At 48.3% G+C, this 15,640-nt stretch overlaps 4 protein-coding genes across 4 annotated transcripts; 1 reads left to right on the forward strand and 3 right to left on the reverse strand.

Annotated features, from left to right (window-relative positions):
• Nucleotides 1-10,652: 10,652 nt before the first annotated feature.
• Nucleotides 10,653-11,045, reverse strand: LOC130367503 (histone H2A type 1). The gene has a single exon (XM_056569925.1). The coding sequence runs from the start codon at nt 11,043-11,045 to the stop codon at nt 10,653-10,655; it is 393 nt and encodes a 130-aa protein (XP_056425900.1).
• A 340-nt stretch (nt 11,046-11,385) lies between these two features.
• Nucleotides 11,386-12,655, forward strand: LOC130367504 (histone H2B 1.1-like). The gene is made up of 2 exons (XM_056569926.1): nt 11,386-11,672; nt 12,532-12,655. The coding sequence occupies exons 1-2, from the start codon at nt 11,386-11,388 to the stop codon at nt 12,653-12,655; spliced, it is 411 nt and encodes a 136-aa protein (XP_056425901.1).
• A 324-nt stretch (nt 12,656-12,979) lies between these two features.
• LOC130367506 (histone H3) lies at nt 12,980-13,390 on the reverse strand. Its single transcript, XM_056569927.1, has one exon. The coding sequence runs from the start codon at nt 13,388-13,390 to the stop codon at nt 12,980-12,982; it is 411 nt and encodes a 136-aa protein (XP_056425902.1).
• An 893-nt stretch (nt 13,391-14,283) lies between these two features.
• Nucleotides 14,284-14,966, reverse strand: LOC130367130 (histone H1B-like). Its single transcript, XM_056569529.1, has one exon. It carries the CDS (start codon nt 14,961-14,963, stop codon nt 14,304-14,306), a length of 660 nt encoding a protein of 219 aa, XP_056425504.1. The 5' UTR covers nt 14,964-14,966; the 3' UTR covers nt 14,284-14,303.
• Nucleotides 14,967-15,640: the final 674 nt, after the last annotated feature.

Below are 15,640 nucleotides of genomic sequence, written 5' to 3' on the forward strand. Positions count from 1 at the left end.
CTTTAAAAAATCATAACTCTTTTAAATTTACACCTAAAAATCCATATGATGGCTTATTTTTTGCGCCACCAATTCTACTTTGTAATGACGTCAGTCATTTTGCCCAAAAATCTATGGTGAAGCGGGAAAAAAAATCATTGTGCGACAAAATTGAAAAAAACCCGCTGTTTTGTAAATTTTGGGGGCTTCCGTTTCTACGTAGTACATTTTTCGGTAAAAATGACACCTGATATGTATTCTGTAGGTCCATACGATTAAAATGATACCCTACTTATATAGGTTTGATTTTGTCGGACTTCTGGAAAAAATCATAACTACATGCAGGAAAATTAATACGTTTAAAATTGTCATCTTCTGACCCCTATAACTTTTTTATTTTTCTGTGTATGGGGCGGTATGAGGGCTCATTTTTTGCGCCGTGATCTGAAGTTTTTAACGGTACCATTTTTGCATTGATAGGACTTATTGATCACTTTTTATTCATTTTTAAATGATATAAAAAGTGACCAAAAATGCACTATTTTGGACTTTGGAATTTTTTTGCGCGCACGCCATTGACCGAGCGGTTTAATTAATGATATATTTTTATAATTCGGACATTTCCGCACGTGGTGATACCACATATGTTTATTTTTATTTTTATTTACACTGTGTTTTTTTTTTTATTGGAAAAGGGGGGTGATTCAAACTTTTAATAGGGGAGGAGTTAAATGATCTTTATTCACTTTTTTTTTCCACTTTTTTTTTGCAGTGTTATAGGTCCCATAGGGACCTATAACGCTGCACACACTGATCTTCTATGCTGATCACTGGTTTCTCATAAGAAACCAGTGATCAATGATTCTGCCGCATGACTGCTCATGCCTGGATCTCAGGCACTGAGCAGTCATTCGGCGATCGGACAGCGAGGAGGCAGGAAGGGGCCCTCCCACTGTCCTGTCAGCTGTTCGGGATGCCGCGATTAGCCGCGGCTATCCCGAACAGCTCGACTGAGCTAGCCGGGAACTTTCACTTTTAGCCGCTCGGCTCAGCTCTGAGCGCGCGGCTAAAGGGTTAATAGCGCGCGGCGCCGCGATCGGCGCTGCGCGCTATTAGAGGCGGGTCCCGGCTTCACTATGACGCCGGGCCCGCCATGATATGACGCGGGGTTACTGTGTAACCCCGCGTTATATCAGAAGAGCAGGACCAAGGACGTACCGGTACGTCCTTGGTCCTTAAGGGGTTAAGATTAGGTCGTGACTAGTGTTGCTCGCGAATATTCGCAATTCGAATTTTATTCGCGAATATCACATATTCGCAAATATTCGCGAATATAGCGCTATATATTCGTAATTACGAATATTCGTGTTTTTTTTTCCTCACAGTACACATAACAGTGATCATCCCTCTCTGCTTCCAGCTTATGTGGTGTAAGAAGGCTCTAATACTACTGTGTGAGACTGGTGTGCGAAATTTCGTATATGCGAATATCAGCATATGCGAATTTTCGCTTATACTAATTCTTGCATATGCAAATTTTCGCATATGCTAATGTTCGCACGTGTGAAATATTCGCATATATGAAAATAAAACAATATTACGAATATGCGAATATTCCCGAATATGACGAATATTCGCGAATTCGAATACGGCCTATGCGGCTTAGGCCATATTCGAATTCGCGAATATATGGACGAATATTCGTAATATAATCGCGGATATTCGCATATTCGTAATATTCTCGGTTTATTGTCGCATATGCGACAATTCGCGTATGCGGAAATTAGCATATACAAAAATTAGTGTAAGCGAAAATTCGCTAATGCGAAAATCAGTATATGCGAATGTTCGCACATGCACATTTTCGCATATACGAAACTTCGCATATGCAAATTTACGCATATGCGCAATTCGCATTGCGAATATTCGCGAGCAACACTACTAAGTAAGCCTGGACCACACTTTGGTAACTATTGCACAAATAAAATATCTTCCAGTAACTCCTTTTTTCTAACACCTTGCACCAAAAAACACTACAGAAAAATCAGTCTACACAAATAACTTTCCTAAACACGAATTGATTAATATCCCCCATGATATCAATCTTTTACATGGATCATATGAATTAATATTTACAACCATAATTATTAATTAATGTATTAATGATTATCAATAACTAGTGGATGCATCAATAGTGAACAATTAAATAATTTTATTCATAATTAGATTTTATGGGTATTAATGTAATTATGGATTTAATTAAAAAACTAAACAAAACACTATAAATCCACAGCTCCTGCCCCACAACTCCAACAAGGAGATCACATAATTCAGGTTCTGGGAGATGGAAAATCTGTAACTTCACATCCTAATATACAAAGCAGCTGAAAATATTGTGCTGTGTTATTATAAATCTTAGATACAACTATAGATGGTGACTATTTGTATCTCTGTAACTTGTATCAGCACCTGGGAAATAGAAATACTTGTTACTATTTGGTAACATGTAAAGATTAGAATACAAAGCTCTAACCACCAGGTGTCGCTATTGTAACACAATGTATCTGATCTGTATAAACTGTAACTGGAAGGATTTATACTGCTGTGATAAAGAGACGATCTCTATGGATAGATGTAAATTAAGGAAGTTATTGATTTACCCAAATTTGGGGGTACATTTAACTCTTTCAATAGCTGGTTTTGCACATGATGTTATCCATCCTGAGAATTATTGGGCTTATTTGTTACCAATGCAGCCCCGAATGGAGTCTGATTATAGGGGGCGCTGTACTGCACAGTAAAGATTTAGGGGTTGTGACCGCTGACCGTGATTGGGATATGAAGGGGGAAAGCAAAGAGCAGACATAAGGAGGACACTGAAGGGTTAACTGTGTGGGCGGAGGTATTAGCCCCGATACTGGAGGTTCATTGGCTGATCCCCGGAGATCATGTGATTGTGATATTCCCGATCTTCGGCTGATCTATTATTCCGATCTCTCCCCTTCTATCATAGAATAACACTTGGGGTCAGGATCTCGGACGATTATTCTCGGTCACTCTCATTGCACATATCGGGGCTCCATATAATGTCGTACAATGTGTGCAGAGTCTTGGTGCCCGGGGGTGAGCAGTCCTGTAGACCTGGTAATGCTGCCCGAGTGATCGATCCATTCACAAGAATCGTTTTGCCATCTGCTGCTCCCCGCACACACATTATACACCTGACAGATTATTGTGCTGCTATTGATCCTCTCCCATGTGTGTAACATACAGCTCACACACCTGCCCGATCACCATTCCCGCTCGGTACAATGACGACTGCTCTTCTCTAGAATGTTGGGGAGAATCGCGGTAAGAAAAAAAAAACTGATTATTTAGAATCGGAAAATGCAGCAAACGTTTCGGAATGGGCGGGAAATTCAAAACCTTCTTGTCTCGTGTTCAGCCAATCAATGGAAAGGGGAGGGGCCAGGAATGTAAATGTAGTTAAAAGAAACGCCCCCAGATGATGTCATCTTTTTCCAGTTCTCTGTCTGGTCCGCTCCTGTGCTATATAAGCCGGACTCGGCCGCACTCGGTATCTTGCAGTCTACTCGCTACATAGAGAAGATGTCTGGACGCGGTAAAGGAGGGAAAGGTCTCGGTAAGGGCGGAGCCAAGCGGCACAGGAAGGTGCTCCGGGATAACATCCAGGGCATCACCAAGCCTGCCATCCGCCGTCTAGCTCGCAGGGGAGGTGTGAAGCGCATCTCCGGCCTCATCTATGAAGAGACTCGCGGTGTCCTGAAAGTCTTCCTGGAGAACGTCATCCGTGACGCCGTCACCTACACCGAGCACGCCAAGAGGAAGACCGTCACCGCTATGGACGTGGTGTACGCCCTCAAGCGCCAGGGCCGCACTCTCTACGGCTTCGGAGGTTAATTCTTCTCCTGAAATCATCTCCTCCCCCAAAGGCTCTTCTCAGAGCCGCCCACATGTTCTATAGAAAGGCTACAATTCCTTGTGTCCTCGCCGCTGTGTGTGATCGGAGATCTGCTGGAATGGATTGTCTCCATCTCTACAGTAATTGTGGTTGGGGATGAAGGGACCCGGGATATAGAAACTGCCCATAGATGAGGGTGAACCCGCCGCTGGGACTTGTAGTGATTTCATGTCACTTGGGAAATCGAAGAAATACTAATTCTATATAGCATTTGTTTGATTACATTGGTTGATCTCTATGCTGGATAACACCCAGGTTACATTATGCATGAGACCCCCCCCTTTATTTTTGAATGCTCTGGGGGGCGCTGGAGCCCCGATATTTATTGCCCAGGTTCCTATTTGTAATTTGTATCTCACATAATATCTCCATTATATGAGCCGCTTGTACATCACCCGTATGACAGGGGATTTATATATACTATTGGGGTCATATAGTCCTCAGTCTAGAGATGTATTAGATGCCGGAGAGGACTATGCTGGCGGGACTGATGCTTCTATGCTGCTTAGTCCCGATCATTATTCAGTGACAACCTGTTTATTAATGACTGCTGACAGTTGCTGTGAATAAAAGGCGGCCGCCTGCAGATTCTGCACATCGGGCCCCCAGGACACAGAGGGAACAGCTGCGTCATTGATTTTATTCATAAAGATATAATCTATTATACTATATTATTACATTCTTATTTACATTACACAGAGGTGCTATAAAAGGGAGGCGGCGGCACAGTCGGGCAGGGAACTAGAGATCAGCCGGAATCCTTCCATTCACCATTGTTCTGCCGTAATCAACTCGGGGAGATCTTCATTTATTCCACACTGAACGGGGATTGGCCGATAACGTCACATGATCTGTTCTGGTTAATAGACTGACAGTTAGGGGAAAGTATCTATCTCAATTAGAATGTTTCTCTATAATTGAGCAGATAACGTTCTAATTGCTTATTAAGATTGACAGGGTAAAATATCTGTCTATTGGCCAGAACAGATCATGTGACTTAATCAGCCAATTCCCATTCAGTGCGGGATATTAAACCTCTGCTAGTTATTAATGGCAGAACAATATTGTGTATAGGAAGGAATTCTGCTGCTCGATGTTCTTGTCTGATAAGTCTTAGTCACCATCCATAGTTGTATCTATTTGGATCTCTGTAACTTGTATCAGCACCTGGGAAATACAAATACTTGTTACTATTTAGTAACATGTAAAGATTAGAATACAAAGCTCTCACCACCAGGTGTCGCTATTGTAACACAATGTATCTGATCTGTATAAACTGTAACTGTAAGGATTTATACCGCTGTGATAGATGTGATTTAAGGAAGTTATTGATTTACCACAGATTTGGGGGTTAATGAAACTTTAGTTAATAGGTTTTGCATATGATGTTTTATCCATCCTGAGAATTATTGGGATTATTTCTTAAGATGCTATAAAGCAAATAGAGACCCTAATAGAGTAATTATGGGGGCGCTTTACTATAGTGCACCGTGTGTGTGTGTGTGTGTGTGTGTGTGTATATATATATATATATATATATATATATATATATATATATATATATAGGGATTGGGACTAGTGAAGTAAAGAGAGAGACCCGGGGACTGCAGTGTAATGTGACCGGGGGCTCCGGGGACTGCAGTGTAATGTGACCGGGGGCTCCGGGGACTGCAGTGTAATGTGACCGGGGGCTCCGGGGACCGCAGTGTAATGTGACCGGGGGCTCCGGGGACCGCAGTGTAATGTGACCGGGGCTCCGGGGACCGCAGTGTAATGTACAGTGTCAGCCAGGGGCGGACACAGACAACAGAGGGCCCCTGTGCAAAGAATGTGCCTGGGCCCCCCCCCCCCCCCAAAAAAAAGTAATATGCCATAAAATTGCACTGCAACTCACATTAATCTGCATTAGGTAGGCAGCAGTTCCCCCACATTAGGTAGCATAGTTTCCTCACATTATGTAGCATATATTCCCCACATTAGGTAGCATTGCATAATTTCCCCACATTAGGTAGCGTAGCATATATTCCCCACATTAGGTAGCATAGCATATATTCCCCACATTAGGTAGCATAGCATATATTCCCCACATTAGGTAGCGTAGCATATATTCCCCACATTAGGTAGCATAGCATATATTCCCCACATTAGGTAGCGTAGCATATATTCCCCACATTAGGTAGCGTAGCATATATTCCCCACATTAGGTAGCGTAGCATATATTCCCCACATAAGGTAGCATAGCATATATTCCCCACATTAGGTAGCATAGCATATATTCCCCACATTAGGTAGCATAGCATATATTCCCCACATTAGGTAGCATAGCATATATTCCCCACATTAGGTAGCATAGATTCCCCACATAAGGTAGTGTAGGATAACCCCAACAAACAAACACACACACACACTCTCACTCACCCACACACTCTTACCTTGCCTGCACTACTTACATCTGCCTGAGAGGACCTCCTGGCAGAGGTGCGCGCTATAAGTGACGTTATCGAACGCTCTGCGCTGGACGTCAGCGTCCAGGTGCTTGCGATGACGTCACTCACCGCACGCACCTCAGCCAGGAAGTCCCCATGGGCAGATGTAAGTAGCAGTTTAGTGACTGGGCAAGACTGGTTTCCCTGTCATATGTGCACTGGCAGGGCTGCCATCAGAAATTTCGGGGCCCCTTACACAACTCATGGCCTGAGACCCCCACCGATCACCTTGGTTGAAGTGGTTCTCCAACTGTTGGAAAGCTAAAACTCCCATCATGTCTGAAGAGCCTCTGGCAATGGGAGTTGTAGTTTTGTAACAGCTGAAGAGACACAGATTGGACACAGTTTTACCCATCATCACTGCAGAACTTACAAGTGACTACAGCTCTGATGGGACAGTCATAAGAACACACAATGATGTCAGTGACCTGAGTGACGTCTTCTGACTTAAGTGACATCTTCTCTGTAATCTTTTCTTCTTCATCTCGTCCAGAGACCAGCTCTTCCTCCAGCTTCATCTTCTCTGCAGAGTCTGACATCCGGACATCATTGGCTCCTCACTTTGTCAGCAGATCCTCATCCTCTGCATGAAGACAATAATCATTATAACCTTGCCAGAAAGTGTAACCTAAATAAAATACTGCCCCACACTGTACCCTGAATATAATCCTGCCACACACTGTACCCTGAATATAATCCTGCCACACACTGTACCCTGAATATAATACTGCCACACACTGTACCCTGAATATAATACTGCCACACACTGTACCATGAATAGAATACTGCCATACACTGTACCCACTAAATATAATACTGCTATTCACTGTACCTACTAAATATAATACTGCCCCACACTGTACCCTAAATATAATACTGCCAGACACTGTAACCTGAATATAATACTGCTGTACACTGTACCCACTAAATATAATACTGCTATACACGGTATCCACTAAATATAATCCTGCCACACACTGTAACCTGAATATAATACTGCCACACACTGTACCCTGAATACTGCTATACACTGTACCCTGAATATAATAATGCTATACACTGTACCCTGAATATAATAATGCTATACACTGTACCCTGAATATAATACTGCTATACACTGTGCCCACTAAATATAATCCTGCCACACACCGTACCCTGAATATAATACTGCTATACACTGTACCCTGAATATAATACTGCTATACACTGTGCCCACTAAATATAATCCTGCCACACACCGTACTCTGAATATAATACTGCTATACACTGTACCCTGAATATAATACTGCTATACACTGTACTCACTAAATATAATCCTGCCACACACTGTACCCTGAATACTGCTATACACTGTACCCACTAAATATAATCCTGCCACACACTATACCCACTAAATATAATACCTCATCCTCTGTGTCCTCATCATTCCTCATCACCCCCATAACCCCTGCCAAACCTCTCCTCAACACTACTATAACCACCCCCGCACCTCTCCTCATCACTACTATAACCCCCCCACACCTCTCCTCATCGCTACTATAACCCCCTGCACCTCTCCTCATCACTACTATAACCCCCCACACCTCTCCTCATCACTACTATAACCCCCCCGCACCTCTCCTCATCACTACTATAACCACCCCAGGCACCTCTCATCACTACTATAACCCCCCCAGGCACCTCTCATCACTACTATAACCCCCCCAGGCACCTCTCCTCATCACTACTATAACCCCCCCGCACCTCTCCTCATCACTACTATAACCCCCCCGCACCTCTCCTCATCGCTATTATAACCCCCCGCACCTCTCCTTATCACTACTATAACCCCCGCACCTCTCCTCATCACTACTATAACCCCCCACACCTCTCCTCATCACTACTATAACCCCCCCACACCTCTCCTCATCACTACTATAATCCCCCTGCACCTCTCCTCATCACTACTATAACTCCCCCTGCATCTCTCACCACCCCCATAACACCCCCCTGCACCTCTCTTCACCCCCATAACATCCTCTTGCACCTCTTATCACCCCATAACACCCCCTGCACCTCTCATCACCCCATAACACCCCCCCTCTCATCACCCCCATAACACCCCCTGCACCTCTCATCACTCCCATAACCCCCCTGCATCTCTCATCACCCCCATAACACCCCCTGCACCTCTCATCACTCCCATAACCCCCCTGCATCTCTCATCACCCCCATAACCCCCCTGCATCTCACATCACTCCCATAACCCCCCCTGCATCTCTCATCACCCCCATAACCCCCCTCTCATCACCCCCATAACCCCCCTGCATCTCTCATCACCCCCATAACCCCCCTGCATCTCTCATCACCCCCATAACCCCCCTGCATCTCTCATCACCCCCATAACCCCCCCTGCATCTCTCATCACCCCCATAACCCCCCTGCATCTCTCATCACCCATATAACCCCCCTGCATCTCTCATCACCCATATAACCCCCCTGCATCTCTCATCACCCATATAACCCCCCTGCATCTCTCATCACCCCCATAACCCCCCTGCATCTCTCATCACCCATATAACCCCCCTGCATCTCTCATCACCCATATAACCCCCCTGCATCTCTCATCACCCCCATAACCCCCCTGCATCTCTCATCACCCCCATAACCCCCCTGCATCTCTCATCACCCCCATAACCCCCCCTCTCATCACCCCTATAACACCCCCCTGCATCTCTCATCACCCCCATAACCCCCCTCTCATCACCCCTATAACACCCCCTGCACCTCTCATTACCCCCCTCTCATCACCCCTATAACACCCCCCTGCACCTCTCATCACCCCCATAACCCCCCTCTCATCACCCCTATAACACCCCCCTGCACCTCTCATTACCCCCCTCTCATCACCCCTATAACACCCCCCTGCACCTCTCATCACCCCCATAACCCCCCCTCTCATCACCCCTATAACACCCCCCTGCACCTCTCATCACCCCCATAACCCCCCTCTCATCACCCCTATAACACCCCCCTGCACCTCTCATTACCCCCCTCTCATCACCCCTATAACACCCCCCTGCACCTCTCATCACCCCCATAACCCCCCCTCTCATCACCCCTATAACAACCCCCTGCACCTCTCATTACCCCCCTCTCATCACCCCTATAACACCCCAAGCACCTGTTCCCCTGCACCTCTCATCACCATTGTAGTCTGCAAACAACATAGCCCCCATCCAACCCCCCCCCCCGTTCACTTACCCTGCCGGGGTTCGGTGCAGCTGCTGCTCCTGTCACAGTGTTCCACTGCACAGGGAGGATCCGTCGGGAGGCTGCTGGACTGGAGATCGCGCCGGGACAGGTCAGGTGACTGGAGTAGACGTGCGTGCCTGCGCGGGGCACGTCGACTCCCATCAGCCCCTGGCCTGTCCGGCCCTGCCGTACTTCTTAAGGGGCCCGCGCCCGAGAAAGAGCGGGCCTCATAGTCCTGCGGGCCCCCCAGACTATGAGGCCCGGTCATAGTTCTGACAGGTACCCAGCCAGGAGTCAGTGAGTGACAGTCACAGTCACTCACTGACTAGCCGGAAAAAAAAAGTACAGGGACGTCCGGGCCTCCCTGAAGCTCCGGGCCCCATACAAGTGTATGTGTTTACCCCCTGATGGTGGCCCTGTGCACTGGGTCCGATGGTAGGACCGGCCCAGCGTGTGAGGGCGGGCCCCCTCACACGCTGGGCCCCTGTGCAGCTGAACCTGCTGCACAGGCGATATGTCCGCCCCTGGTGTCAGCTATTGTCCACTGGTTTCAGCCACAGAATCTAGTGGTCTCTTTATCTGGGGACAGGTTTAATCTTCACAACAGAACATCCCAATATGAAGGCTCACCGGGCAGGGTTTGTGTTCATAATATCTTCTCATTAAAACAATTAGGAATAAAAAAAAAAATTTAAATTAACCCATCACTTCTCTCATCCATAATCTCTATAGTTGTGTTTATACCTAATGGGTAATAGGATTCCAGTAATATTATGTATAGAAACAGAAGCGCAGGTGTCCAACCCCCTCACCCATCTTATTAGTGTCAGAGAAGCCAAGTTCTGTTATATCCCCTGTAAGAAACCAGATCCCTATCACACCCGAGATGAGCGGCGCCAGCTCTGTAGGAGACAATGTGGTGGCTCTTAGAAGAGCCTTTGGTGTTCGGGATGATCTGGGATAAGCGGTGATCACTTGCTCTTGGCCGCTTTGCTGCTCTCGGTCTTCTTGGGCAGCAGCACGGCCTGGATGTTGGGCAGGACGCCTCCCTGGGCGATGGTCACCCCACCCAGCAGCTTGTTCAGCTCCTCGTCATTGCGCACGGCCAGCTGCAGGTGACGGGGGATGATGCGGGTCTTCTTGTTGTCCCGGGCGGCGTTACCGGCCAATTCCAGGATCTCAGCGGTTAAATACTCCAGCACAGCGGCCAGGTAGACCGGAGCACCGGCGCCCACCCTCTCGGCGTAGTTCCCTTTGCGGAGAAGCCTGTGCACACGACCGACAGGGAACTGGAGTCCTGCCCGGGATGAGCGGGTCTTTGCCTTAGCCCGAACCTTCCCTCCTTGTTTGCCGCGTCCAGACATAATGATAAGTTAAACCTAAACCGCTCGAAAGAAGCCTTTCTGTGATGTAACCGTAATTTCCTTTCTGCTGCTTTTTATAGGTTTCTGCTCCGCCCTCCGGCTCCTGTGATTGGGTAGATTTTAATCCAGCCAATGGTGATGAGAATTAAAGAGACACCAATAAACTGCACTGGGCGGGGCTTATGACGCTCCCACAGGTCACATGATTTGCTCCTCCAGTAGAACAGCGAGCAGACAGCATTTCTCATTTGCATGGGCTGCCTATAAATACGGCTGCGGTGGGAGGAGGAGGCATCATTATTCTCTCTGTTCTAGTGAAGGATTATTGTGATTGATCATAATGCCTGATCCCGCCAAGTCTGCACCAGCGCCTAAGAAAGGCTCCAAGAAAGCCGTGACCAAGACTCAGAAGAAGGACGGCAAGAAGCGGAGGAAGACCAGGAAGGAAAGCTATGCCATCTACGTGTACAAGGTGCTCAAGCAGGTCCACCCTGACACCGGCATCTCCTCCAAGGCCATGGGCATCATGAACTCCTTTGTCAACGATATCTTCGAGCGCATCGCAGGGGAAGCCTCCCGCCTGGCTCACTACAACAAGCGCTCCACCATCACCTCCCGGGAGATCCAGACCGCCGTGCGCCTGCTGCTGCCTGGAGAGCTGGCCAAGCACGCCGTGTCCGAGGGCACCAAGGCCGTCACCAAGTACACCAGCGCCAAGTAACCTGCTCCGCCTCCTGCTGTCACCCCAAAGGCTCTTCTAAGAGCCACCCACATTGTCTATAATAGAGCTGGGGCTTCTCCTGTCTGTATTCCCCGTATTCTCTTCTGTATATGTGGCCGCTATTGTCAGTACAGTCTATTGATACTATATATATTCTGCTCCGAGATCGGGTGAGATCAGAGCGGCGGCTGCGGTTCTCACTGACTGCAGGGTGTATGTTCTCCTGTGGTGGAGCGGGGGGCGCTGTAGATCAGTTCTCTAGTTTCCCTTTTGACATTTGGTCAGTGTAACTAAATCTCATCAACCCGAAGTCCCCGATTATCCCTCCTATACTCGTCATGGTCTGTACATAACCGGTGTAATGAATAACTGTTTCTGTAGAGGAATGTGATCCTCTGCACAGGGCCGGTTTTCTGCTTTATAGCCCTCACTTCATCCCCGCTCCCTCTCAGATCAGGACCGCGGAACAGACTTCCCGTCCTCCTATCTCTTGCAGCAGAGTGACATAATATCGGAATTTATTACATTAAATAACAATGTATAAAATACAGGATAGCTTTCCCCGCCGCATTCTCAGCAGTGTCAGGCTGCAGGGTGTGATCGGTATCAGGTCTGGAATAGGACAGGGACGCCCCCGAATTCACCCACCATTGTGATGTCAGCCCCGGACATAGTGTCCCCTCTCCTACCGCATCAGCCTCACTAGAATCCCCCTGATCGGCCCCAACAGTTTCCCCTCCGCCGCCTTTTTCTTCCTATTTACAGAAACCAGAGGAATGTAGTCACGTGTACAGGGAAGAGGACGAGACAAAGGGAGAAAAGACCAGAAGAGCGGGAATTCCAAGTTAACTGCGTTGATCATCCAATGAGCGAACATTCGTGTCTATAACTCCACCTAGAGTTAACCCTTTAGTGTCCGCTCGTTTCCCCTCTATGCACCAATTACGATCCCAAGTGTCGGGAGACTGAAGCCAGCAGCACCGATCACACACAGGCGCATTACACTGCGGGGGACACGATCTACATCACTATAGTAACTGAACATAACTCAGCACTGAGGGTTAACTGCAGAGGACAATCCCGGGATCCTGCTTATGAGGACAGGCGGAGTATAGGAGCAGAACAATGGAGAGGATCAGGAATCAGCTCGTTCTATAGATAATTTGGTGGCTCTGAAAAGAGCCTTTGTGTTGTATGCGGGTCCCGATTAGATCTAAGCTCTCTCCCCACGGATCCTGCGGGCCAGCTGGATGTCTTTGGGCATGATGGTGACCCTCTTGGCGTGGATGGCGCACAGATTGGTGTCCTCAAAGAGTCCCACCAGGTAAGCCTCGCTGGCCTCCTGCAGGGCCATGACCGCCGAGCTCTGGAAGCGAAGATCGGTCTTGAAGTCCTGGGCGATCTCTCTTACCAGGCGCTGGAAGGGGAGCTTCCGGATCAGCAGCTCGGTGGACTTCTGGTAGCGGCGGATCTCACGGAGAGCCACTGTACCTGGACGGTAGCGGTGAGGCTTCTTCACCCCACCAGTGGCGGGAGCGCTCTTCCTGGCGGCCTTAGTAGCCAGCTGCTTGCGGGGAGCTTTCCCTCCGGTGGATTTACGAGCGGTCTGCTTGGTCCTGGCCATAATTCTCTGTACACGTACACAGCGGAGAAGTGATGAGAAGAGAGGAAAGAGCGGAACATTTATACTCCTGGTCTCATCCCCATTGGCTCATGTAAACCCCACCCCTGCATCCCATTGGCTGATTCTTACAACCAATGAGCCCGCCAAAATACATGTGACGTCAGCAATTGTTCTTTGTTAGAAAGAGGCAGGACCCATCCTCGCCCTATTCGGCCCTTCCCTGTGGATGGACGTAACTCCCGATAATAACGCCCTCCCCCGTGTCCCCTCAGACATGATGCGGTACCGCATTTCGGGTGTTCACACTGATTGCCTGCCGCTCCCCTATATTCAGACTCTATTCGGGACTGCATGACTTTATATAGTAATAAAACTAAGCAGCAAACTAACCCTCAGGATGGGGGAAATAATATGTGCACAACCTATTACCCAAAGGGTTACATTTATCCCCCAATATCTGGCAAGTCAATAATTTCCATAATCCCGTTTATCCTTAGGGCGTCTATCACAGCAGTGTAAATCCTTATAGTTTATACATAGGATCTACAATGTGTTACAATAGTGACACCTGGTGGAGAGATTTATAATCTTTTTGTTGCCGATTTGTAACAATATTTATACTTCCCCCAAGCGCTGACCCTACAAGTGTTACAGCGGCAGAAAGATACAATGGTTGGTTACAGATCAGACTCAGCTGAGTGTTCATAAGGGGATCTAGAATTAGTAAAGGCAGATGTATTGGGATTGATAAAATATAATAAAGTGATGATAATATAGAAGGGATTTATATCACTGTATTATATCCTTTATGTATCCCGGGGGTGACACGGGCATTGATCGTACAGCTCTGTCTGGAGGAGGTGGTGGCTCTGAAAAGAGCCTTTGTGGGATAAGTACAGGACGAGGCTCCCGATTATTTCTTAGCCGCGCTCTTCTTGGCTTTAGTCACCTTCTTAGCCGGGCTCTTGGCAGCTTTGGGTTTGGCCGCCTTCTTAGCCGGGCTCTTGGCCACCTTCTTAGGAGCAGCCTTCGGCTTCTTGGGGCTCTTGGCCGCTGCAGGCTTCTTGGCTTTCTTCGGGCTCTTGGCCGCTGCAGGCTTCTTGGCTTTCTTCGGGCTCTTGGCCGCGCTCGGAGCCTTCTTTGGCTTCTTAGGAGATTTGGTCGCTTTCTTAGCTGCTGCAGGTCTCTTGGCCGCAGCCGCCGGCTTCTTCTTGGCCGCCTTGTCCTTAGTCTCCTGCTGGTTCTTGTTGATCTTGAAGGATCCGGAGGCGCCGCTGCCTTTCACCTGGAGCAGGGTTCCCTTGGTCACCAGCCCCTTGATGGCCAGCTTCAGGCGGCTGTTGTTCTTGTCTACATCGTATCCTCCGGCAGCCAGAGCCTTCTTCAGGGCGGCCAGAGACACCCCACTGCGCTCCTTAGAGGCGGACACGGCTTTAACGAGCAGCTCGGACACGCTGGGACCGGAGGGTTTGTGGCTTTTCTTGGCGGCCCCTGCGGCTGATTTCTTCGGCTGCTTCTTGGATTTTGCGGCCGGTTCGGCGGGAGGAGCAGCGGCTGGTGCGGTTTCTGCCATCTTAGAAATCAAAACTACAGAAATATCGTGAACGATAAATGCTGAGACCGGAGCTGCTGGCGCCTCTTATATGTACAGCGGCTGCGCAATGATTGGCTGCTGAGATGTCACCGTCCGGAGCTGCTATTGGCTGACACAGAGAACAGGCCCCGCCCCATCCCGTCTGGACCCGGCCAAAGTTCCGCTACAACCTTGTGCTTCCCTACCCGGGATAAAAGATCTTTACCGGCTAGAACCGGACAGGAGAGATCCCCTTCTCCATGTCTTCCTCCTCCCCAACATCCCCCCTAACAGTTTATACCCGTCACTGGCGGAGGTGCCGGGGAGGAGCCGGGAGGAGGCCCCGGGATCTCCGTCACAGTCTTCCCGATCTGCACATCACTGTGTATCCGGGAAGATAAATCTGCTGCTGGGGATCGTTCCTTCTATTCCCGGCACCGGTCACCATCACACGGATCTTTACTACAACATCTACCGTCCAGGAAGCTGATTGTACGATGCGGAGACGGCCTGGAGCTGCTGAGAGCCCCGGAGGGTAACACAGGCGGCGCCTCCGCTCACTGCCGGCTCCCTGTTCTGATATATAGATATAATACGGACAACGTGTCCATTTACTGACCCGGAGATGATGGGGGGAGTTGTCTACAAGTAGATGTGATGACTGTTCTCTCCTTCAT

The sequence above is a fragment of the Hyla sarda genome, chromosome 4, assembly GCF_029499605.1.
Source record: "Hyla sarda isolate aHylSar1 chromosome 4, aHylSar1.hap1, whole genome shotgun sequence".
Classification (NCBI taxonomy): Eukaryota; Metazoa; Chordata; class Amphibia; order Anura; family Hylidae; genus Hyla; species Hyla sarda.

What these genes read in the sequence shown, in the direction of transcription:
- LOC130367503 (XM_056569925.1), bottom strand. Translation starts at nt 11,045, where the DNA reads ATGTCTGGACGCGGCAAACAAGGAGGGAAGGTTCGGGCTAAGGCAAAG.
- LOC130367504 (XM_056569926.1), top strand. Translation starts at nt 11,386, where the DNA reads ATGCCTGATCCCGCCAAGTCTGCACCAGCGCCTAAGAAAGGCTCCAAG. An exon ending in ATCACCTCCCGGGAGATCCA is followed by an intron (nt 11,673 to 12,531) that starts GACCGCCGTGCG and finishes TCCTATTTACAG; the next exon opens with AAACCAGAGGAATGTAGTCA.
- LOC130367506 (XM_056569927.1), bottom strand. Translation starts at nt 13,390, where the DNA reads ATGGCCAGGACCAAGCAGACCGCTCGTAAATCCACCGGAGGGAAAGCT.
- LOC130367130 (XM_056569529.1), bottom strand. Translation starts at nt 14,963, where the DNA reads ATGGCAGAAACCGCACCAGCCGCTGCTCCTCCCGCCGAACCGGCCGCA.